This window comes from Blennius ocellaris, assembly GCF_963422515.1.
Source record: "Blennius ocellaris genome assembly, chromosome: 14".
In the NCBI taxonomy this organism is placed as follows: Eukaryota; Metazoa; Chordata; class Actinopteri; order Blenniiformes; family Blenniidae; genus Blennius; species Blennius ocellaris.
The window spans coordinates 26,331,151-26,356,150 of record NC_137663.1 but is presented as its reverse complement, the minus strand read 5'-3'; the positions used below and the strand labels follow the sequence as shown (position 1 = coordinate 26,356,150).

Below are 25,000 nucleotides of genomic sequence, written 5' to 3'. Positions count from 1 at the left end.
CTCTGGAGGCCCAACAAGTCAAACGTAACATATTAAACTGCAGATTTGGACAAATGTTAAAGTCTTTCCTTCTTTTGATCCTTTTGCAAGAATTCGCCAGTCTATTCTGAAATATACATATTAAAGGAAATCAGATATTATTATATTTGCAACAAAAAAAAAACCTCAGTCAGGATTAAAACAATTTGTCATCATCTGGACTTTACGTGTCTAAAGCATCACTTCACATAAGTTGGACTCGTTGTTTTATTGTGAAAGGCGTCGCGTCATGTGACCTCCACAGATTGCATTAATGTCGGGGGTCAAATTCTGACCGGTTTTCAATGTCATTTTTGGCAATCTAAGTGTTTTGAGATCCGCCTCTGTCACTTTTCATATTTATACTTTAAAAAAAAAAAAAAAATCACATGGCATGTTTGACCCTAACCTGATTGAAGCTGAAAGTTGCAGGTGAATATTCTTGGTACTAATACGCCCCCCCCCCCCCCCCCCCCCCACAGCGTGCTCTGGCTGGACGTGTTGCGTACGGCCGGTGGGCGGCGCCTCTCGGTGTTCGGCTGTCAGAACGGCGTGGTGGGCCTGGCGCTGGTGGACCAGGCCGGACCAGGTGAGGCTCCTGGTCCGACTCACATGTTAGGAGACTGTGGAGAGGATAGATAGATAGATAGATGGATGGATAGATAGATAGATAACTACTTTATTCATCCCCAAGGGAAATTGTCTTGTTGCAGCAATCTGGTACATATGAATTTTATAAAATACAATAGAATAGAAATAAAAGTAAAATATAAAAATATCTGGGTATAAGACAAAAAGTAAAACACAGAACGGAACATGGGCACTTAGAAATAAACACGAGATAAAAGCAAGATAAATAAATAGTAAGGTGCAGTGGCAGAGCCATTAGAAGTAGGCATTATATAATAATAATAACAATAATACAGATAATAACAGTGTGTAATAGTGTATGATACTCGTGAATAGTACTACTAATAATGGTACCACAGCGGTAGAAGTATGTGGTTGTAACTGTACTCTTCAGTTGTTGTTGTTGTTGTTGTTGACCAGAGGTGGAGCAGAGCTGGCGGGTCCAGTTCGACAGTCCGGTCTCCACCGTGCTCCTGTTCCCCCTGAGTTGCCGCGGCGACGCCGGTAAGAACTTCTGACGTGGCTTCCTTCTCGTCAGGACGGGCGGCTGTGTGCTGAACAGGCGTTGTGTTGTTGTGTTGTTGTGTTGTTGTGCTGCAGGTGCGGAGGGGCGGAGCTACAACCTCCTGGTGACCAGCACCGTGGAGACGGCCGTCATCTTCAGGTCAGACTCCCAACGCTTCGTCGCTACGGTCGGTAGCAGTGTAGAGCGCGGGCCTCGGCCCCCGACCTTTGACCTCCAACCCCTGACCGCGGTGACGACGTCGCTGCCGAACGTGTCGCCACTGGCTCAGCGTCGATCGGACTAAAAGTGACCGCGTTGTGACAGAAATAGGTTTTTGACCTTCAGGTGACCTCCACCGTGACCTTTGACCCAGTCGCTCTCCAGAGTTAAAGGGACCGTCCTCGGATAAAGACTAACCTTCCCTGAAAATTTCGTGCCATTAGAGTGATTATTTTTTTTTTTTTGCAAAATCCGTCTCCATGGCAACAGACGCTAATCTCCTTTGATCTCTATGAGGAGCCTCTCATCAACTTTTTCCCACCAAATGATGGTGGAAAACACTGATTTTGAAATTTTTTTTTTACTTATTTTTATTAGGAATCTTCAACACAGGTCAAATACAACAGCAACAAAAACAATCCAGTTAAATATATAAATATATATATATTCCTTGTGTGGCGTTCGTGGTTGTTTTCATCCACTAACTTTGACGGCCGTAAAATTATATCAGATGAATATTTTTTTCGACTTTTTTTTGCATAAATCTGTTAATCAACCTCAGTCCTGATCAAAACTACCAAATATTTAAAAATATATATTTTTAATTAACCCTTTAAATGCCCAAACTCCCTTTGGTGGTGTTCGTGGCTGTTTTCCTCCACTAACTTTGACTGCTGTAAAAATATATCGGCAAAAAATGTTTTGCAAATTTTTTTGCATAAATCTGTTAATCAACCTCAGTCCTAATCAAAACTACCAAATTTCTTTTTAAAAATAGTAAAAATTAACCCTTTAAATGCCAATTTAGAAAAGAAAGGCACTGATATGGGAAAAAATACACGCAAAATTATCTATTTTTTATATAAAATGTGATCGGACATCGGAATTCTTTTACATGTTATTACAGTCTTGGACATGTTAAAGGTTAGTAATGTAATTGACTTTAAAGCATATTTAGTTTTTGTGCAAAATCAGATTTTCAAAAAAACGTCCTTATGTGGCATTCGTGGCTGTTTGACCCCTGTAAAAATATATTGGATAAATATTTCTTCAAATTTTTTTTGCATAAATCTGTTTATCAACTTCAGTCCTGATCAAAGCTACCAAATATAAAAAAAATCAAAATCAAAATTAACCCTTTAAATGCCCATTTAGATGATACAGGCACTGAAATGGGAAAAAATACACACAAAATGACTCATTTTCAATATAAAATGTGATCGGATATTGGATTTTTTAAAAATATATTACAGTCTTGGATATGTCAAAGGTTAGTAATGTAATTCTCTTTGAAGCATATTTAGTTTTTGTGCAAAATCAGATTTTCAAAAAAACTCCCTTTGGTGGCTGTTTTCATCCACGAACTTTACAGCTGTAAAAATACATCAGATAAATATTTCTTTTCACAATTTTATCTCCAGTTTCCTGTGAAGGTATTTTCAAAGTGTGTGTGTGTGTGTGTGTGTGTGTGTGTGTGTGTGTGTGTGTGTGTGTGTGTGTGTGTGTGTGTGTGTCCCAGGGACGTGCAGGACCGCGGCCTGTCTCTGTCCAGTTGTCTCCCGGAGAGCGACCAGTGGGACGCCGTCCTCTGTGCTCTCGTCCTCGACCTGGACTTTGACGGTCAGAAGGAGGTGCTGCTGGGAACGTATGGACAGGTGGGTCACCGGGGGGGGGACCGGGGGGGGGGTCAACAGGGGGTTGAGGGGGTCACCAGGGGGGGTTACCGGGGGGTGGGTCATCAGGGGGGCTCTGCTGTCCCTGGTCCGTCGTTCCTGGTTCTTTTCCGTCACGCCGGTCAGTTTAGAAAACGCTGCCAAGGCGGGATTTAACACCGAGATCTGCCCGTTTTCATGGTCAAACATTATTAGAACTGATATTTCCACAAATTAAAAACAAGAAGATTCGTTAAGTTTCCTTCTTGGTTTCAAGAAACAGAATCCAGAAAACGACAGAAACATGGATAAAGTCTCTCCTGCGTTTGTTGGCCAGCGATGAAACGTCGACTCTTTACTTCACTGATTCTAACGTCATAATAACTGAATCCTAATTGTGTTTTCCACCTTCCTGTCACACAGGAGCTCCTCTGTTACAAGTTGCAGGCGGCGGGTGGCGGCGGCGGCGGCGGCGGCGGCGGCCACTTCCAGCTGCAGTGGAGGCGGAGCTTCAAGAGTCCGGTTCTGTCCGTCATCTACCTGGACCTGACGGGGGACGGGGTGAGGGAGCTGGCCGTCCTCACGCTGAAGGGCCTGCACATCCTCCAGGTACTAACATGAGCTTTGAACCTGTAGAGCAGCGGTGCTTCAATACCTCGATCGCGATCTACCGGTCGATCGCAAAGGTCGTAATAGTAGATCGCATGACATTAGAAAAAAAAATAGACGCTGGTGTAATGAAACGAATTTACCTTTCCGAATCACGAGTACGACCGAACGCAGCGTCAGATGACGGCTGAATGTTTCTGACCTTCAGGTCACCGCGCCGCGCAAACGACGACGCTAAGTGTGGCGAAGCTAACAAGCTAGTCAAGCGAGTTACCTCAAATTTGAAGCCCCCCCCCAAAAATGAGTGGGGGGGGCTGGACCAAGTGAGAAGACGAAGACGTGTCACTTTCATGAGGAATGGGAGGTGGACTTTTTTTTCACTGTCATTTTCGAAGTGCGTTTGTCTCGTCTGCCAGTCGACCGTCGCAATACCAAAGATCAAAGTAACATCAAAGTAAACTCAGGTAATTACAAAGAATGTTCATAGTTAATTTTGTCGTGTTGCACAATATTAGCTCATACGGTTTTGCAAGGTACATCGTTATACATTGTACATATAAAGAATCCTCAATATATTTGAAAATAAATATATGTTTTGCATTTTTGTAGTGGGTGGATCACTGTGACTTGGTCGTTTTATAAAGTAGCTCGCAGGCTGAAAAAGTGTGGCCCCCCTGCTGTAGGGGGATTGATGAAGTGAGGCTGACCCCTGCTGTAGGGGGATTGATGAAGTGAGGCTGACCCCTGCTGTAGGGGGATTGATGAAGTGAGGCTGACCTCTGCTGGCCGCCGCTGGGAACTGCAGCCAAAGCAGAGGAAGCTTCACAAGCACTTTTAATCCGGAAGTTTAAGACATCCTGACTTTTGGATGAATTAAAGGAGAAACATTGAGAATGTTTTATGTGAAATAAATGCTCTGGGACTGACGATCTAAATGACTTCAATGGAAAAAGCTGAAGGCAAAGGAACTTTAGACTTTGGTCAAAGGATTTACAGTTTCATTGTTTAGCGTTACAGTTATACAGTAGATGTCTACGGTGGCCCTGAAGTGCAAACCACAACAACAAATCACTAAACACAACAACAAATCACTAAACACAACAACAAATGAAAAAACACAACACAAATGAAAAAACACAACACTTCCTGTTCCGGTTGACTTCCTGTCCTGATGGACTTCCTGCTCTACTTGACTTCCTGTCCTGACTGACTTCCTGTCCTGATGGACTTCCTGCTCTAGTTGACTTCCTGTCCTGATGGACTTCCTGTCCTGACTGACTTCCTGTCCTGATGGACTTCCTGTTCTAGTTGACTTCCTGTCCTGATGGACTTCCTGCTCTAGTTGACTTCCTGTCCTGATGGACTTCCTGTCCTGACTGACTTCCTGTCCTGATGGACTTCCTGCTCTAGTTGACTTCCTGTCCTGATGGACTTCCTGCTCTAGTTGACTTCCTGTCCTGATGGACTTCCTGCTCTAGTTGACTTCCTGTCCTGATGGACTTCCTGTTATGATAGACTTCCTGTTCTGGTGGACTTCCTGTTATGATAGACTTCCTGTTCTAGTTGACTTCCTGTCCTGATGGACTTCCTGCTCTAGTTGACTTCCTGTCCTGATGGACTTCCTGTTATGATAGACTTCCTGTTCTGGTGGACTTCCTGTTATGATAGACTTCCTGTTCTAGTTGACTTCCTGTCCTGATGGACTTCCTGTTCTAGTTGACTTCCTGTCCTGATGGACTTCCTGTCCTGATGGACTTCCTGCTCTGCGTCCACAGCACAGCCTGACCAGCACCGCGGACCTGCTGGTCCAGCGTCTCGGTCGGAGACAGTCGGTCCAGCCCGTGAAGAAGACGAGGGACGAGGCTCCGCCAGACGAGACGTCGCCGGATTAACGAGACGTTTTGTTTTTCACCTGCGAGTCCCAGCGGCTCCGACTGGAGTGTTTGTCTTAATTAAAAGTGCCGAGTGGAGGATTTTCTCTGGGGTTTGTGTGGAAAGAAGAAGAAACGAGACGTTCTGTCCTGCTCCTCCATCTTTGTCTCCTGGTTTTCAGTGAGACGTCCTCCAGTCACACCGGAAACCCGGACACAGCTCACATCCACTCTCTTCTTCTCGTTTTAATTACAAACCCCTTTTATTTTACGATGGATGTGTTTCCAGAAAGCTGTGTAATTTGACACCAGCATCAACCTCCTGCAGCCGCGCCTCAATAAAGAAGTAAAACTGAACATCAAAAGCAAATTAGCCTCAGAAAACGGATCAATTATCTTTTTCTCACCTTTTTTTTCCCTCGGTGATTTTCGGTTTTTCTGAAATCTGATCCGTGAAGTGTTCGTAGGAAACTCTATTAAGACATTAAATGTTCGGATCAAACTGCTGAAGTCAATAAAATAAGTAAATAATGATTAAACAGATCTGCTCCACATGTTCCTGTTAGAATCAAACCTGGAGGCAGAAAGTTAAACGACATTCTGTCCTGTGAGAAAACAGCAGGTTGAAAAAAACAAAGAAATCATCACATTAAGTCCAAACAGACCCGAGTTCTGTCACGAGGTCCCGAACAGCCGGGTCCAGCCCCCCCCCACCCCCCACCCCCCCACCCCTTTAACCCCCCCCCCCCAAAACGAGTTCCATCATGGAAACAGCTGGTAATTCTCCTCCGTCGGAGTGTAAATCGTCCAGTTGTTCCAGCTCTAATGCCTTTATTATAACTTGATCCTGGGAGTGAGGCGAGGCCACCGGGGGGGTTCAAAGGTTTGGATCCATGACGGATCCCCCCCCCCCCCCAACACCACCCCCCCAGCAGCTGAAGATCCTGACGTCCTCCACGTTCTGCCTCCTGCACCTTACAGAGACTTTCTCAGGTTTGAGACCCACAGCAGGTTAACACCCCCCCCCCCCCGCCTTCCTCACCCCCCCACCCACCCACCTTCCTCACACCCCCCCCCCCCCCAGACCCCCCCCAACAGCCCAAACTCAGCCCGATCTGGAGCAGATTATCAGTCCAGAGGCTGCCTGAGGAGTTGTTCATGGAAAAAGCTGGTAATTAATAGTTTATTAGTTGAATTGTCTCAGTTTCTGACAATCAGGGTGGTGGGTGGTGGTGGTGGGTGGGGGGGGGGGGGGGGGGGGTCTGCTGGTCCTCCTCCTATCCTCTTCCTCTCCTCCTCCTCCTCCACCTCATCTTCCTCCTCCTCCACCTCTCCTCCTCCACCACCTCCTCCTCTCCTCCTCCTCTCTTCCGCCTCCTCCTCCTCCACCTCTCCTCCACCTCCTCTACCTCTCCTCCTCCTCCTCCTCTTCCACCTCTCCTCCACCTCGTCTTCCTCCTCCTCCTCCTCCTCCACCTCTCCTCCACCTCTCCTCCTCCTCCTCCACCACCAGCTCTCCTCCTTCTCCTCTCCACCTCCTTCTCCTCCTCCGACTCCTCTCCGTCACCTCTCCCCCTCCTCTCTTCCGCCTCCTCCTCTTCCACCTCTCCTCCACCTCGTCTTCCTCCTCCTCCACCTCCTCCTCCACCTCTCCTCCTCCTCCTCCACCACCAGCTCTCCTCCTTCTCCTCTCCACCTCCTTCTCCTCCTCCGACTCCTCTCCGTCACCTCTCCCCCTCCTCCACCTCCTCCACCTCCTCCTCCTCCTCCACCACCACCTCTCCTCCTCCTTTTCCTCTCCACCACCACCTCTCCTCCTCCTCCACCACCACATCTCCACCTCCTCCTCCACCACCAGCTCTCCTCCTCCTCCACCTCCTCCACCACCACCTCTCCTCCACCACCTCTCCTCCACCACCTCCACCTCCTCCTCCGTTAGCCGTGTTAACACTTGTGAAGTCCAGCAGCCCAGCAGGATGTAGACCAGAACCCAGAGGAGACCCGGGCCTCCTCTCGCCTTCTGACCACCAGACTTTCACCACAAATTCACTTTATATGAAGAATCGAATGAAGCATTTACGACATTTATTATGTGGGTTTCCGGTGTTTCGACGCTTTTACACGATCTGCTCAGTGTGGCTGTTGAACTGCTCCTACCAGGGATGAATAAAGTTATTTGAATTGACCAGAATCCAGATTCAGTGAAGATTATAGGTTGAGACTCAGAGGAAAGTGTTGAGCAGAGATTCACTCTACCGAGGATTAAACAGGTTTATTTCTCTTTTGACTTTCATATTGCAGGTGTGACTATTTGCTGCTGTTACACAAATCTGAGTGTGTTGAGGAAAGTATTCTTATTAAACCTACTGCAGTGTGACATTCCTAAAGTTTGTGTGTCTCTCATTGTGACCAAAGTCAAAATAACTCCAATATTAGTTTTTCCTCATTAAAGCTCAATGCAGTTTAATGCAGCGGAGGAAACGACTTGTTATCATCGAATGTTTCTGGTTGTTTCTAAGTTGAGGACAAAACGTGCGTGAAGAGGAGGTGAAGAGCCGGGAGGAGGTGGAGGAGGTGTGAGTCCAGCGTGTCTGAGGGGGAGGGGTGGAGGAGGAGGAGAGGTGGAGGAGGAGGAGAGGTGGAGGAGGAGGAGAGGTGGAGGAGGAGGAGAGGTGGAGGAGAGTGGAGTGTTTCTGCTGGTCTTCCTCCACCGCTCCTCCTCCTCCTTCTCATCCACGACCACCTCCTCCTCCTCCAACTCCTCTCCTCCTCTTCCACCTCTCCTTCTCCACCACCACCTCCTCCTCCAACTCCTCTCCTCCTCTTCCACCTCTCCTCCACCTCCTCCACCACCACCTCCTCTCCTCCTCCTTCTCCTCCACCACCACCTCCTCCTCCAACTCCTCTCCTCCTCTTCCACCTCTCCTCCACCACCACCTCCTTCTCCACCTCTCCTCCTCATCCACCTCTCCTCCTCCTCCTCCACCACCACCTCCTCTCCTCCTCCTTCTCCTCCACCACCACCTCCTTCTCCTTCTCCACCTCCTCCTCCTTCTTCATCTCTCCTCCACCACCACCAACTCCTCCACCTCCTCCTCCTCTCCTCTCCCCCTCCTCCTCCTCCACCTCCTTCTCCTCCACCTCTCCTCCTCTTCCACCACCAACTCCTCTTCCTCCTCCTCCTCTCCTCCACCTCTCCTCCACCTCTCCTCTACCTCCTCCTCCTCCTCTCCTCCTCCTCCACCTCCTCCTCCACCTCCTCCTCCTCCTCGCGCCACAAAGCAACAACAACAGCCGCACGCGTCGCTCCGGAGAACAGAGCGCGTGCAGATAAGTTGAGGAAGCCTTTATTTTCTTTTTTTTCCTCAATCTTCTGCTGCACTTGTCCTCACGGCGGATCTTATTCCGCTCAGGCTTCTCCTCCTTCTCCTCCTTCTCCTCCTTCTCCTTCTTCTTCTTCTTTTTTCCCCGGCTTGTTTTGCGCGTCAACAATAAAGGACGCAGCCGCCGGAGCGCAAAGAACCAGCCGCGTCTCACTCAATGGGCTTTTTATATTTAGCCCTGTGAGCAGAAGGAAAGAGGATCCCCGTGTATAGCCTGACATTTTGATCCCCCGGAGACCGCTTCAGAAAAAAAAAAAAACAAAAAAAGAAAAAGAACTAGTTAATATCGTTGTGCGCCATGTGGAGGAGGTGAGGAGCGCAGCGGCAGCGAGGCGGAGGCACAGCGCGCAGTTCTTCTTCAGCTCCCCGGGAAAAGAAAGATGATGATGGCCGGTGGTGGTGGAGGAGCAGCAGCCGTGGATCTTAACGGGATTTACTCCACCCCGAGCCTCCAACAGCCTGCAGCAGCAGGAGCAGGAGCAGGAGCAGGAGCAGCAGCAGCCCCCCCCCATGGAGGCGGACAGCCCGGACTCCCGCAAACGCCCGCTGGAAACTCCGAGCGAGGAGGCCGGCTGCACCAAGCGCACCAACACCGGAGGTAAGACGCGGGGGGAGCCCGGCGGCTCCGGGCGCCTCCACGGTGTCGAGCTGCGGCCGTGGTGGTGGTGGGGTGGGGGCGGGAGGGGGGGGGGGGGGGGGGGGGGGGGGACCTGACCCGCTGGCCGGGCTGGAACGTGCAGCACCTGTGCGCCTGGAACCGGGGAACACCGGGCTGTGTTTATATGGCTGTTACTTCAGAGAGAGGGAGGGAGGGAGAGAGAGAGAGAGAGAGAGAGCGGGAGAGAGAGAAAGAGAAAGAGGGGGAGGCCTCCTCAGCGTTAAATCTAAACCCCGTCACCTCCACATCTGGAGGAATCCTGGAGAAATGATCTATGTGATCAAGTGGCCACATGATCTCTCCAGCAGCCCCCCCCTCCCCTCCCCCGTGCTACACACACACACACACACACACACACACACACACACACACACACACACACACACACACACACACACACACACTCATTTGCATATCATTGTGAGGAGTCATCAGAAAGGCCTTTGTTTACAGGTAACAAAGAGTTAAAAAACAATCAATACATCAAGAAATGTCAGAAGAATCTTTCATCTCCAGCTTCAGACCCTGGATCTCAGGATCTGGGAGCTCCAGACCAGGAATGGAAAGAAATACTGAATTGACTCATATCAGAGACCATGTGCTCCCCCCCCCCCCCCCCCCCCCCCTTCCACCCCCCCCTCCAGCCCTGTTGGGGAGCAGCTGAGTTCCATCTGCAGACAAGTGAAGCAAACAAAAGGAAACAAGGAGTTCCATCAGGAATGAACAGTTTTATGGTCACGTGAGCAAAACTGAGAGAAAAGTGCTTCAAAGCTCACGTCTGGTTTCAGCTGACGATGTTTCTAGACACTCAGACGAGCCTCTGCTGTTGTTTTGTCAACAAGAAAAGACGAAGCGTTGACCGACACACAGACACAGAGAAACTCTGCACATCATTTTCTCCACGCTAAGAAGCTTAGTAATTGTGCTGCTGGCAGTAAGTGTGAGTATTTCCCTGCCATTAGGAGGAAACACAAGACGACAACGCCGGCGCGGAAAGACAAACACCAACACGTTTGGAAAATCGTAAAAAATCGCGACTAAACGCCCAAATAAATCATCTCTACAGCCGTAAAAACGTTGATTAAACTCTCGAGAAAGCCGTAACTGTTGTTTATTTCTTAGTTCACGGCCGTCGTTGAAACACAAATCAACACATAAATACATAAATGGGTGATGCATTGTGATTTATCGCCACTGACAGATATTCCAGGTAAACACATGAAGGTTCTGTCGCCTCGGCTTCAGTTCTGGGCTGATTTAGTTTCTGTGCAGTTTGCATGTTGTCCCTGGTTATTTTTTCCAGCTTGCTATTAGAGAGTCAAACTCCAGTAAGATGTGTAAGTTTCCTACAAAAAGACAACACATTTCACCATTTCAGCCACAAACGTATTATCGTCCAGGATCATATCAAGGAAGTATATCACACTTTTAATGGGTATTGTGGTAGAAACACGTGCTGTAAAAGTCGTTTTCACGTCGTCACTGGTTTATTGGGGACGTAAACAATTCAACATGTTTAACCCTTGGTTGCACAACCTACCAGTTCCTCCACTCGTCCACAAGTGGGGTCAAAAATCACCCCAATTCAAATCAATGTGTTTTTACAGTATACTGGGTTGTTATTCTTCAAAATCTTTAAAACAAAGGCTTGTAATATTTTCATATTCTAGGTATTCCTCATAAAACATGTTTGTGACATGAGACCATTTGCATTTTCATTTATTTTTTCATTAATTTTAAGAAATTCCAGTTTTTGTATCATGACCCCAAGCAGTTCCTATGGACTCTTCTATGAAACTTAATTCTTAGCAACTCTGACAGTCCCACTTACACATCTGTGTTACAAAAGTATAGTGATACAAAAACTGCAATTTCTTAAAATGAATGAAAAAATTAATAAAAATGCAAATGGCCTCATGTCATAAACATGTTTTTTGAGGAATACCTGGAATATGAATATATTACAACTTTTCATTTTAAAGATGTTGAAGAATAACAACCCGTGGGGTCATTTGTGACCCCGCCTGGGCATCTAAGGGTTAAGCTGAACGCCAAGATTGAAAAATATTATCTCTAATTCAAAAATATACTGCCGGCACCTTTTGTGATCCAGATACAATGAAATCCACGAGTTGATGTGTAAAAAAAAAATCAGGTAAGATACATATAGAACTGTTGCCTCCATTATATTGACATTACTTTTTACTCAACAAAAAAAAAAAATTGCATTTACTCTCTGCTTGTTCTGCTCTTGCGATTCATCGTCAACTTAATTTTTTTAATCACGCGAGCGAAAACCTTCAAAAAGCGAGGCGCCACGCCGTCACGGTGGCCCCGGTATAGACTCCTGCAGTCACAGCTCACAGTGGATTCTCCTTTGTCGAGATTGACCCCGATGAAGTGATATTTCAGTGGCGTATCGCAGATTTGCGGCATCGATCCGACCGACCGGGGCGTCGGGCGTCTCGCCTCTCGGCACCGACGTCACGGCAGGAAAAACCCACCGGGTGATAAATCTGCAGCCCCTTCAGGGGCGTCGCCACTCGGAGCCCCGGTTCCTCTTAAACCGGGGTTATTTGTCGGGTCTCGGGATCTGGTACGTGTTTTTATCGATGTTCGTCACACCGCTGGAGGAAATTCTCACTGAAACTGAGGGTACGTCCACACCACGGAATGTTTTTTTCACATGCCAGGCCTTTAGGGGGCGCTGTGACTCACTGTGGACATCTGGTTCATGTGAAGCAGGTTCCTGGTGAAGACGGACCCTCAAAGTAATTTCAGCGCGCGGCGCCGAGTTTGTTTGAGACAAACGAGGCGCGTTTGCTTCACGACTTCGTCGGGAAGTGTGAGGATGAAGGCTGATTCCGGTACGTCTTACTCCGGCTGCTGATCCGCGGCTCACGGGGACCACTTATCCGGGAAGTTAATGTTAATTAGCCGCCTGCAGAGAGTCGCCGTCCCTCCACCATATGTTCCCCAGATTTTCCTCTTGTCTTTGTGTCCCAACCGCAGAACGGCGGCGTTACATCAGATTTCTGACAGGCCCGAGCGTGGTTTGGCTGCACCTTGCCGCGCAGCCAAAAAAAGTAATTTCAAGCATTGGAGGGGGGGGTGGTCGGGTGGGGGGCCTGGTGGTAGTGTTTCAGAACAGACCCAACCTCCAGTGGGTCCTCCCGTCAGCGCATGGCGGGAACGATTCCACCACGCCGCTGAATCCTCACACCCGACATTCAGGCCCGGCGCCGTGAGATTACATTGGGAAAAATCTTAGGAAGTGCTTGAAAACATAATTCTCACCGGCAGCTTCGTTCGGCCGCTCCTGTAACGGCACCGCGCTTCTACCGACGCGGCTCCTTGTTCTTTTTAAGACGTTTCTGCCTCGGTTCCATCAGGCTGAAGAGGCACGATGAACGACGTGCTAATGGCTAATGGCTAATGGAGGCTGGATGGAGGCTGGATGGAGGTTGGATGGAGGTTGGATGGAGGCTGTAGGGAGGCCGGATGGAGGCTGGATGGAGGTTGGATGGAGGCTGGTTGGAGGCCGGATGGAGGCTGGATGGAGGTTGGATGGAGGCTGTATGGAGGTTGGATGGAGGCTGTATGGAGATTGGATGGAGGCCGGATGGAGGCTGTATGGAGGTTGGATGGAGGCTGTATGGAGGCTGTATGGAGGTTGGATGGAGGCTGTTTGGAGATTGGATGGAGGCCGGATGGAGGCTAGATGGAGGCTGTATGGAGGCTGTATGGAGGTTGGATGGAGGCTGTATGGAGATTGGATGGAGGCCGGATGGAGGCTAGATGGAGGCTGTATGGAGGCTGGATGGAGGTTGGATGGAGGCCGGATGGAGGCTAGATGGAGGCTGTATGGAGGTTGGATGGAGGCTGTATGGAGGCTGTATGGAGATTGGATGGAGGCCGGATGGAGGCTAGATGGAGGCTGTATGGAGGTTGGATGGAGGCTGTATGGAGGCTGTATGGAGGCTGTATGGAGGTTGGATGGCTCCCGTCTGTACAGAATACCTGATCGTCACAACAACCAACGAGGAATCACCTTTTTTATTATTCCCATCTGAACCCTTGGGGGGGGGGGGGGGGGTTAGGTTGGGGGAGGGGGTCATCTCTTCTGCAGGATTATTTTCTATAGAAGACGAAACGTTTACATTTTCTTTACTCCTGGACGGCAGGATGCAGATAACGAGGCGCTGAAGGTTCCCTTCATTCATTCATTCATTCATTCATTCATTCATTCATTCATCCCTCCAGCCGGAGCCTCGGGTCACGTCCTGAACAGGTTACGAGTTCATCAGGGGCCTAAAACGTCCCACGTTAACACCTCGGAACTATTTAAAGTCTGGAGCCCGAATGTGCGTTGGCTCTTCGCCAGCCGTAGAAACTACCCAAGAAAACCTCGGGTTCCCTGCAGTGGAAGGTGCAAACGTTCCATTAAATGGAGTTGAGCCTTCTGAATGGGAGAACCGTGATTGCCGCTTTCGTAGGGTCTTTCAAAATGTACTTTTCTCGGTGAATATGTGACGGGGAAAATTGGCCACGGGAAGAACATTTGAAAGGAAGAAATATGTAAAGATGCGAAAGAAGTGGGAAAACGTCACTTTTGAGGGCGGATTTCGCTTTTTCAAGCCAAAGCGGGGAAACGAGACGGCTTGGCTTCGCGACAGAAACACGGCTGGTTGGATGTACGTACGCCGGCGCCCCTGAACGTAATTAATGGTTATAAATAGAGATGTAAAAATAAGCAGTTTCTCTGAGACGGCGCCGGGTAGAGGTGGACAGGAAACTGAATCAAGTGGCTCTACATCGTACCGTCGCTATGGCAATAGTGCTTATTTCTTTTTTTTTTTTTAGGAATTTCAGAACAAAAACCAGCGTCCATGTTGCTGCACACTGTCGATTCTCCCTCTCTAATTGTGTTTTACTTGTGTCTTCTGCTCCCCTGGAGAGATAAAACCCTTTCGCTCACGTTTCCGTTGCCCGATTGTCTTTGTGTGGAGACGTCCTGCGTTACCCCTCGTGTATTCCTAAGTCTTCTGGAGTCTTCCTGTTTTTAGACTTGCTATGTGGATACCTCTGGGTACCTCTAGATACCTCTGGGTACCTCTGGATACCTCTGGATACCTATAGATACCTCTGGGTACCCCTGGATACCTCTGGGTCCCTCTGGGTACCTCTAGATACCTCTGGGTACCTCTGGATACCTCTGGGTCCCTCTGGGTCCCTCTGGATACCTCTGGGTACCTCTAGATACCTCTGGGTCCCTCTGGATACCTCTGGATACCTCTGGATACCTCTGGGTACCTCTAGATACTTCTGGATACCTCTGGATACCTCTGGATACCGCTGGGTACCTCTAGATACCTCTGGATACCTCTGGGTACCTCCGTGTCCTGAGGTACCGTCAATAAATGCTCAAAAACTGGATTTTTTTTGACGACCAGTCTGCCGTTCTATCCATTTTGTCACTGGTGGCATTTCAGTTCTACTATAGTTCAGTCTATTTAAACTGTTTAAGAGGTTCCTCCATTGAAAAAGTATCCCGCAACATCTTTATTTATACAACTGCAGAAAATGACAGAAGTCAGACAGACTGTAAATTTCATTCTGCCTAAATATCAAGAGGAGATGAAACCTGGTTCAGACACCAGTGGAACCACATTTCAACCGGTCGTTTGCTCAACATCATTCATCAGTTTACATTAACATGTATGGAGTTTAACAAGTACTGCCATCAGTACTCGCTATCGGCAAGATAAAGTTGTAGTTTTGACAATATATCCAAAGTCCACAGTTATTTTTAAGTGCATTGAGAAAAAAATCGAACCAAAACCTTAAATTTTTCTTTAAAAAAAAAATCCTAGATTTTAGTTTTCAGGCCTTTAGTTTTTAGCTCTTGCTTGTTCGTCTTTCTCGAACTCCTGCAGGCGAAAGACGAGCCGCCAAGCTGTGGGTCCCTGTGACGAACTGCAACACGTCGATGTTTGAAGGTGAATTTATCCCGTCTGGCAGGTTGAAATGCACATTTGGACCCTTTTAACTTCCAGCACATGGACCAGATGTTTGCATACGTGTGTTTCCTCGCGGCGCGGGAAACCTCCTGCCGTCGACTCGCGTTCGTTTGAATTCCATATCGTGGCACCGGGATGAAAAGCCGCAGCGCCGGGTGGCAGTTGGCGGGTGACAGGCTGATAGTCCTCCGCCACCCCTGTAATCACCAGCCCCTCCACCACGGCTGATATTGATCACGTTATTCCTACCGAACCGATCATTAACATGACTGGCAGTTACAACAAAGAGATGAAAGCCCCCGTGCTCTTTCAAAAGCCAAGCACCCCCCTCCCCCCTCCTCCTCCCTCCACCCCCCCCCCCCCCCCCCACCCTCATTGTGCTTTAAGAGCTGTGGACACTGAATGAGGGGAAATTACTCCTCTTTTATCAGCTCTGCCCTTCTCTGCTCAAAACCAACATCTTTCATTCATCCCCCCTTCCTAATTAGCCGAACCCGCAGCTCGGCGCCGCCGGCGAAGCATGTGGCTTCCAAGAGGCTGCGTGGCCGAGGGATTAGGTATGATCTCGTAATGTCGCTAATGGAAAGGTTGGCACAGGAATGTGAGCCGCGTCGGTGTGGGTTGTTTTAATATATTTTCGGTGGGAAGGACACAGGTGCCCTTGCAGAGCGGTGTGACGTGAGCGGACTGTGAATTTGCCAGGTGGCAGCGAAAGAGAGGGACGAGAGGGAGCGATAGAAATGAAGACAGAGCAGAAAAGCAAAGAGAGAGAGAGAGAGTAGAGATGGATAGAGTGGTGGAGAGGGGGAGTGGAGTCTGGAGGGAAGCTGTGTCTTTACAACAGAAGCATCTCTGATTGTGGCTCTGCTAGAATCTTCTACAGGGCGTCTCGTCCAGGAGAGAAAAAAAAGAAAAAAGCAGGGCCAAAGGTTTGATTTGTGGAGGAGAAGAAAAGGTTCTCCAGATAGAACCACACGCCGGTAAACACACACACACATTGCAGCTTCTTTACACACATGCAGTCACTTAAGACACCTCTCGGCGTAGAGATTTATAGGCGTAGTGATTGGCTCCATCGCCCCCCCCCTCCACCATTCTGCGGCACTGCCATTTGCAATGGTTGATGAGCCCCTCCGCCCTCTCAAACATGGCCGTCTAAGGGATTGGGGGTGGGGGGGAAACGGCGGAAAGGAGGGGTGGGTGGCGTAAGGCACGCCGTCTCGGATCACTCCTCCTCCTCCTCCTCCTCCTCCTCCTCCTCCTCCTCCGTCACCTCCTTCATCAACTGCTTATGTTATCCATACACCTCTCCGGCCGCCGCTGAAGGTCACGCCGTGCGCTTCTCCACCCCTCCACCCCCACCACCAGCACCACCCTCCACCGGCGCCCCGCCGCCCCGGCCGCTTCACCTTTTGTCACTTTTTCTGCGAAAAAAAAAGAGAAAGAGGAGGGAGGTGGGAAAAAAAAAAAAAAAGGAAAAAGTGAGCGAGTGAGTGAATGGACTGCCGTACTTTATAGTGCTGCGTCAAAAGAGGCGGAGCGACGTGGAGAAAATTCAATCTTTTTGGGCCCGGCTCCGGTGGGGGTGGGAGGGTGGGGGCGGGCGGGGGGTGGGCGGGGAACGTGACGCGGCGGCGGCGAGGAGGCAGCCCATTGGCCGGCGGAGGCGTCAGTCCCGCCGCCGCGCCGCAGACGGACGGGCCACTCGATGAATATGGATGAGAGCAGTGAAAAGGGTGATGCGGCAGGGAAGACCCCCCCCTTCAAACCGATGCAGGCTCGAACAATGCGTGCCGTCGTTCACTGAAAACACCGAGAGCCCCGCATTAGCATTTTCTCAGACAATTGGGGCTCTGGCCGGCTGCAGGCATGGCTCGGATGCTGCGGTGAAAATCTCCTTTCTTTTTTCCTTTTTTTTCCCCTTCCTCCTCCTCCTCCTCCTCCTCCTCTTCCTCCTCTTCCTCCTCCTCCTCCTCCTCCTCCTCCTCGCACCCGCCGATGAATTAGACCTCGTTGGAAAAAAGGTCGACTTGGCCGCATTCCTGAACACCGCTACCCATTGCACCTATGCCGAGGCTAATGTTCGGATCCCCATTAGAGATTGTGTCCCGGCATTGATGGCGATCTGACGGAGGACTTGAGCAGCAGCAGATCTCAGAATGGGTAAGCGCCTCAAACTCTTTTCTTTTTTTTTTCTTTTCTCATTTCTTTCTTTTTTTTTTTTTTTTTTGTCTGACTTGTTGAGTTGATCCATCACGCTGGACTAACGTGTCATTTCACACACCGGCAGCTCAATTTGTCCGTTACGGCTTGTGAGGAGGGTTTTTTTTTTTTTTTTTTTTTTTTTTTCTCTCTCTCTTCTTGTTCCGTTGTCCTTGCCGCTTGCCAGGAGCAGGTTAGTCCATTGAAATGCAGAATGGGTACTTGGAGGGGTAGTGGTGAGAAGGAGGGGAGGACGGTCACAAGGCAGTTCCTCCTGACCCCCCCCACCCCCCTCCTCCTCTCTTCCTCTCCCCCCCCCCATCTCCCGGTGACTTAACTGAACACATTGTGGCTCTGAGCCGGCTCCTCGCCTCCGAGCCTGCCCGTCCAAACGTCTGAAGCCGGAGGGGTTTCGAACTCACACCCCGCTGGCTCGGCTTCCCCCGCGGTGCCCCACTGCTCCCGTTCCCCTGGCGGATCGCAGCAACAGATTGCCATGTTTACTCTGCCACATGACGCCATTAAAACCTGTTACTGTGATCTCAGACACTAGGACGGAATTAATTATTGACTAATGACAGCAAACGTGGCTGCGAGGGCGACGGAGGGGATCTCAGTGGCTTCCTCAACCCAGCCCACCACCCCCCCACCCCCACCACCCCCACCACCATCACCACCACCACCACCACCGCCTCCCCTCCCGCTGGGTTTTTTACTCTGGCTGGAGACGAGCAGAAAGTTACGCAGTGGGTTTGGGCTCGTCTTGTCAACAACAGGTCCTTTTCGGATGTTGGGATCCTGCGAGCCAGTGAATGAGCATCCCCGACCGTGTCGCCGTCAGAGGGCTCGAGAGCCTCAGTCGGTCGTGAACGATCGTTATTTCTTTTCCCACCAAGGTCATTTATTGTTGTTGGTTGTGGGGAAACAGGCAGCCGACTGCCTTGTAGCACAGGGATCCAAGCGCCAAACGACGGCGGAGGGAGCGAGTTGTGGGTCGAGATATACCCTCACATCCTTTTGTTTTATGATAGAATGAGCAGCTGCTCAGTTTTACAAGCTTTCTGATGACGTCCATGCGTGCGAATTTTGCCCCCCCACCACCACCACCACCACCACCTGAGTGCGTGGCTAATTAATCCTAATCAAAAGACATATTGCATCGACAATCATTGTCTGCATATTTGTCGGGGGGGGGGGGTTGAATGAAGCATGATGGGCATATTAATGCAATAAGGAGAAGAAAATAAGGGTGTGAAATTCCTTGATGTCACAGTGCCATGTTCATTCACTTCTCGCTGTAATGAATGCATCACGGAGGCAACAGGTGGGTCTCGGTGCAGGGGGGCGGGGTGGGTAGGGGTAGGGGGGTGGGGTGGGGGTCCACCGTCTTCCAGCAACCCATCAACCCACCCGTCCACATCTCTCCACCGAGCTACACCTCACCCCCCCGCCCCCTCCACCAGTCTGACACCCTGTAGTGACATGCATCCAGACCAAACCACAACCTGACTCGCGTGGCGCTGGAGAAACGTAGCGGGGGGGGGGGGGGGGGGGGGGGGGGGTCTCGTCTCAGCGTCCCCACGCCTTACCCCCTCCAGTGACGTCACCTGCAAGGCAGCTGGACGGAGTCGAACATGACGTCATTGCAACCGACGGAGCTTTGCAGGGGAGATCATTTGTATCGGCGCCGTATCCGAGCGCTTGGCCACGATTCCGTCCGTAGACCGAGGACGCCGGGTAAACCCAACCACCGCGCGTCTATAAATATAGTATTTGTGACGCCGTCTTGGCAGGGTGTTTAATTGTATCTGGGTCCATGCTTTGCTTTGTGCTCGGTTGCTTTTTACTCGATTGCGATGTGATTCAGGGTTTTTCTTAGGAGAACACTTTGCGCTGTTTACCGTCGATTAATTCCTAATTGGAATTGCAGGGGAAAAAAAAAAAAAACAAGTTGCCAGCTTAAAGGGAGAAATGTGCTCGGCTACATATTTCTTCTAAACTGACCTGCTGTCAGTCAGCGACGGCTACAAGCCCCTGTAAACCCCCCGAGCCCCTTTCCAAAATGGAGGAGATTTAGACCATCTTGGCTTTGAACCCTTCGAACAAATCTGTGGGATTGGTTCCCATATGTTCTCCACACGTCTGGTAATTACGAAGGCTCTCTCTGCGTTGGCACCCATGAACGGCATGACTAATGAGTTTGTGTGTTGGTCCCCTTGAGTGTAAACTTTCTCGTATCACATTCACGTGGAAGAATTCGCTCCAGCTCGGCGTTTTATTGCCACCGAGCTTAGCGTTTGCATTTAGTCTGAGGTTGCTAAAACTCCTTGAAAACAGTTAAAATTAGACCTCCGCAGACTGGAAAGGAGGTCACCGTTTACTCTAGCAGAATCTGGGACGGGACACAGGACGTGTCACCAGAAAAATGTGGAACCACTGAAAGCTATCACACCGTCCCTCCCTTCTCGAGAAAAACAGACATTATTGCTTTTCCACCAGTACGTCGACACTAAACATTCCCATTGTGACTCGTCTGGTGTGCACAACTGCCTTGTGACCCTTCCCCACTTTTTGTGTTTGCCCCGCCAGAGGAGGGTGAGTACTTCCTGAAGGTGCTGATCCCCAGCTATGCAGCCGGCTCTATAATTGGCAAGGGCGGCCAGACCATCGTACAGCTACAGAAAGAGACGGGCGCCACCATCAAGCTGTCCAAATCCAAAGACTTCTACCCAGGTAAGCACCAGCTCAATCAAACAACCACTCATTATTCTCTTGTTGAGCGAAACCTCAGCTAGTTTCACTTCCATTTGAGTTCTCATGGACTGTCTGAAGTCGTTCTCTCATGCCTCTGGTTGAGGAACAGTCAGTGATCGAGGCGTAAAATGAGCTCTGGGACAGTGAATAGATCTACCGTCAAGCGTTTTCTGCTAACGGTCCTCTGGGACAGTGACTGAGACAAGACAAGTTGCGGACGAGCTCGTATGTGAAGGGGAGTGGAAACTGATCAGGCTCAGTGACGAGACCAGAATGCCATTCAGGCGACGAATCGCGTTTCTCCATCGGCCGACTGCAGGAAAAAAATGTTCCTGCACTTTTGTCCGTCGGTGGCTCTTCATGCGTCTTGTCAACGTCTTGTGTCACGGCGTGCTGCTTTGTATTGGATGCCGCTTCGTGCTTTGTGAATATATTCGATCATTGGGGTTCGAGACACTGAGTATCTCGTCTTGTCGGTGTGAACGTGGCTGAACGCGGCGCAGCCAGAAAGCCAAGATATTCGGTAAAGCGTCTGCAGCCCGGATATTTATATTTTCTATCACTGAGAGGGTAGAAGAAATGTCATCCCAATTCCCTGACAGCCATGTTGTGAAACGAGCGCATCCAGTCCGAGGATTTACGAGGAAAATTGCAGCTAAATCAATGAGAGGGACTCGTGGCGTCGCTCTGCTATGAATCTAAATGTATACATCTAATAGATTTACCCTGAAGGCTGTAATTTGGAGGTGATTTCAACTGGTAACTGGTTCAAATCTGCAAAAAAGGTGTGTCATCCGGTTATTTATTTGCAGAATGTGTGGCTGTGGGCCGATGTGGAGTGCCTGTCGTCCTAAACCAAGAACTAAGACGCTTCCAGTCGCAGTGTGGATCTGCACACTTATTTTATTTTTCCCTTTTTCCATTAAAAAAAAAAAAAAAATTGTGACGTATTTATTTTTGTCTGAGAAAAAAAAAACAGGCATGGTCACTAATGTCCTGAAGCTTTTGGCCTCAGAAAAAATAAATATCATAACGTTTCTCGCAATCGGTGGAGAGTCGGAACGTCTGGTTCCTCAGGTCTCGATGTTCAGAAATATGGAAGCCAGAAAAGAAAAGAAAAAACCTCCATTTTGACGACCGGCTTCACGGAGCAGCTCAGATCAACATCAGTCCTTAAAAAAAAAAAAAAAAAAAAATGGATGTCGTGGTTTTGAAGTGAACTTGTTTAAGACGTGGACTCGTTCCGCGCGGCGGCTCCAGGCTCCACCTTCTCGTCGCGTCCCGGAGGAGCGGCGCGCCGTTCGACGTTTCCCCTTCATTTGGTTCACCGGGAATAATTGCGGGCCGTTTTAATCGCGCGGCAATCATAAACACTTTGGGCCTAATTATCTTTATGTCCTTGAGGGACTAGATGCGTGTGCGGATGCGGCACGCTGTGAGGCGCTGCGCCTTGCGCCTCGCGCCGCTCCTGCTCAGAACATTACCTTTGTGTCGCATGAGAAATACATCCGGGCAGCGCCGCACAAACAAACGGCTCCGTGGATGTTTCCGTGTGACGTCTTCCCCTCCGGAGATCGTTCGGCCAGAACAATATATGACCACCGCGGAATAATGACGTGGCGCTTCAGATCGACCGACCGCTCGCCGGTACAAGACAAGTTTCTCTTGGATTGGGTTGGTTCGGAGATCTCGCAGATTGGGGATTTCCACTGGCGTTAACATGCTAAACTATCCTCCCCGGGAGCATCTGACTCGATACGCCTTGATCACCCTCAAGATCCGAAAACATTTTACAAGTTCCAGGGATTGTGGGCGGACAACCGCCGCGCCATCCGACTGAACTCCAATTATGAAAACGTCAAACACTGAAATACCAACCGGCAAACACGGACCATCAGCCACACCGATAAAACCGTTAGCCACGGATAAAGGGGTGCAAGAAGGCGTGAGCCGGAGACGGACCACGGGGCCGGAGGGTCTCGGGGGGGGGGGGGCGTGGCGTCCCTGGCCCGCGGCGTCAGGAGGGATCAGAGTCTCGTGGATCAACGCTAGAGGAGTGAAGCCTGGTCTGTGAGGGACCGTCTGACAGACGAGTCTCTGACGATCAGACGAGTCTCTAACGATCAGACGAGTCTCTGACGATCAGACGAGTCTCTGACAGACGAGTCTCTAACGATCAGACGAGTCTCTGACGATCAGACGACACCGCGCTGCTCAGGTCATCGTGTTCATGTAGCAAGAGGATGATCGATACGAGGTTCGGTCATAATGTTATGGATGGTCGCTGTTTATTTGTGTTTTTTTTCTAATAAGAACGTCTTGTATGAGCAACGTCTTCACCTGGTTACCCACATGGAAAGAACCTATATAAACATATATGTTTTAATATAGGTTTTGATATAGGTTTTTAATATATGTGACATATATAAAATTGGCCGTTTTCCTATATTATATGTATCGGTACATATATGCACGTATATATGTGTGCATATATGCACCTATATGTTCTTCTTGCATAATTGTTTTTTAGTTAGTTCTCAGTTATTGCCTTGATAATGTATGATAGTTGCCAAAGTGATATATATATATATATATATATATATGTGTGTGTGTGTGTGTGGACATAAAGAAGCAGTACAGGAGACCTATATGGCCTGTATATTCACATATACGCACCTAAATTTTGCCTATATGTGGCATATATACGCATGTATGCAGCATATATATTGTCATATATGTGCATATGAACTGCTTATATGTTTCATATATGCGCATATATCCTCATATAGGTTCTTTCCATGTGGGTACTCAGATTAAATCCCAGTGTTTATTGTTCTTCACCAATAGATCAGTAGATCATATATAAAGAATATCGTTCCTGTTTAGTGCCGTTGAAATATTGTCGTCAAACCTAGAATGCAACAGGTTCATTTGATTATTTATCATTATTTATCATTATTTATCATGCGACGACGACAAAGAGGTTCAATTACCTTCCGTTTGCTTTGAGGAACTTTAAATCAGCCTTTCAACATGTGCCGCTGTAAAAACCTTCTGATTTATAAAGTCTGACGTTGGTCTTTCGGCTCTATGAAGTCGTTTTTCCTGAACAAAGAAAAAGAAAAAGTCAGACTGGGGCTTGAAGTTTGAGTTGTGGTTGTATTTTTATTTGATCAAAAGTCTGCATGGTGCGTTTGTGATAAATCTGCATTATTAAATGTAATAAGTTGAGGATGAACATGAGCTAAAGGACTAAATGTTTAATGAACAACTAACGGAAGGAAAAGAATCTGATCAAGTAAGAAAAATGAAATAAGTTACCTGAACACTGGACTTCCTGTGTTCTCATATGAATGTGCCTGGATGGAGAAGGTGGTGGATCTCACTTTTATTTTATCTCCTTTTATCAGCTCCTTTTTCTCTGTTTATCTTTTCACAGCACTTTTTTTTATTTTTAAATTTTTTTACATTGAAATTATGAGAAAGTTTTCCAACTTTTCAAGGCACTGTCACACAATTTACTCGGTTTCAGTAACGATAATAATTATTTTACATATTTGGCTCACAAATTGAATTTAAAAGAAAAAAGAAGTGCGTACCTTGTATAAGGAATTTATTCATCATTACTTAGTTAAGAAATGTATATGAGAGTAAACGTCTGTTGTTTTACATCACAACAGTACCGACGACCACGATCGGCACAATTATTAAGATTATTGTAATTTAATGACCAGATCCTGTTTATGAAATGGCTGCACAATATATTGTACTGTATTGACCCACAGACGTTCCCGTCACGTCGTCACATGCTTGTATTCATGTTAAATCACATGATCATGGCGACGCCGTGGCGCCCCGCCCCGCCTCGCCTCGCGCCGCCCCGCCTCGCCTCGCCTCGCGCCGCCCCGCCTCGCCTCGCCCCGCCCCGCCTCGCCCCGCCTCGCCTCGCCTCCCCTCGCCTCGCCTCGCCTCCCCTCGCCTCGCCTCGCCCCACCTCGCCTCGCCCCGCCCCGCCTCGCCTCCCCTCGCATCGCCTCGCCTCGCCTCGCCTCGCCTCGCCTCCCCTCGCCCCGCCTCGCCCCGCCTCCCCTCGCCCCGCCCCGCCCCGCCTCGCCTCGCCCCGCCCCGCCTTGCCTCCCCTCGCCTCGCCTCGCCTCCCCTCACCTCGCCAGAACGTTGAAGCGTCGGCGGGGACGGACGGCGGCGTTTCGTCCTTCAGGCCTCAGAGGAGAAATAACAGGTGTCGGGCGTCTCGCTGCTTATTAGCGACAGATGTTTGGGTTTTTTTCTCCGAGCAAGTAGCGCCGGTTGTAGTTTTCACACGCGTGCACTCAGAGCATGAAATGACGCTTTCAAACTCCGCAGACGGGAACCGTCGGTACTGTTGTGATGTAAAACAACAGACGTTTACTCTCATATACATTTCTTAACTAAGTAATGATGAATAAATTCCTTATACGAGGTACGCACTTCTTTTTT

At 49.1% G+C, this 25,000-nt stretch overlaps 2 protein-coding genes across 2 annotated transcripts in view; both read left to right on the top strand.

The window, feature by feature from the left end:
• kptn (kaptin (actin binding protein)) overlaps positions 1 to 6,176 on the top strand; it is a 16,384-nt gene extending 10,208 nt beyond the window's left edge. Inside the window, exons 7-12 of the mRNA XM_080509095.1 lie at positions 501 to 607; positions 1,069 to 1,152; positions 1,249 to 1,312; positions 2,892 to 3,027; positions 3,448 to 3,633; positions 5,409 to 6,176. Coding sequence (XP_080365221.1) covers positions 501 to 607; positions 1,069 to 1,152; positions 1,249 to 1,312; positions 2,892 to 3,027; positions 3,448 to 3,633; positions 5,409 to 5,525 — 694 coding nt within the window. The 3' untranslated portion in view covers positions 5,526 to 6,176. The remainder of the gene's footprint in view (positions 1 to 500; positions 608 to 1,068; positions 1,153 to 1,248; positions 1,313 to 2,891; positions 3,028 to 3,447; positions 3,634 to 5,408) is intronic.
• Positions 6,177 to 9,009: 2,833 nt separating this feature from the next.
• The window catches only part of LOC308139630 (RNA-binding protein Nova-1-like), a gene marked incomplete at its 3' end in the record, with an annotated part of 36,976 nt that continues 20,985 nt past the window's right edge, over positions 9,010 to 25,000 (top strand). Inside the window, 2 exon segments of the mRNA XM_080509094.1 lie at positions 9,010 to 9,485; positions 20,357 to 20,500. Of these exon segments, the coding sequence (XP_080365220.1) occupies positions 9,398 to 9,485; positions 20,357 to 20,500 (232 nt within the window). The 5' untranslated portion in view covers positions 9,010 to 9,397.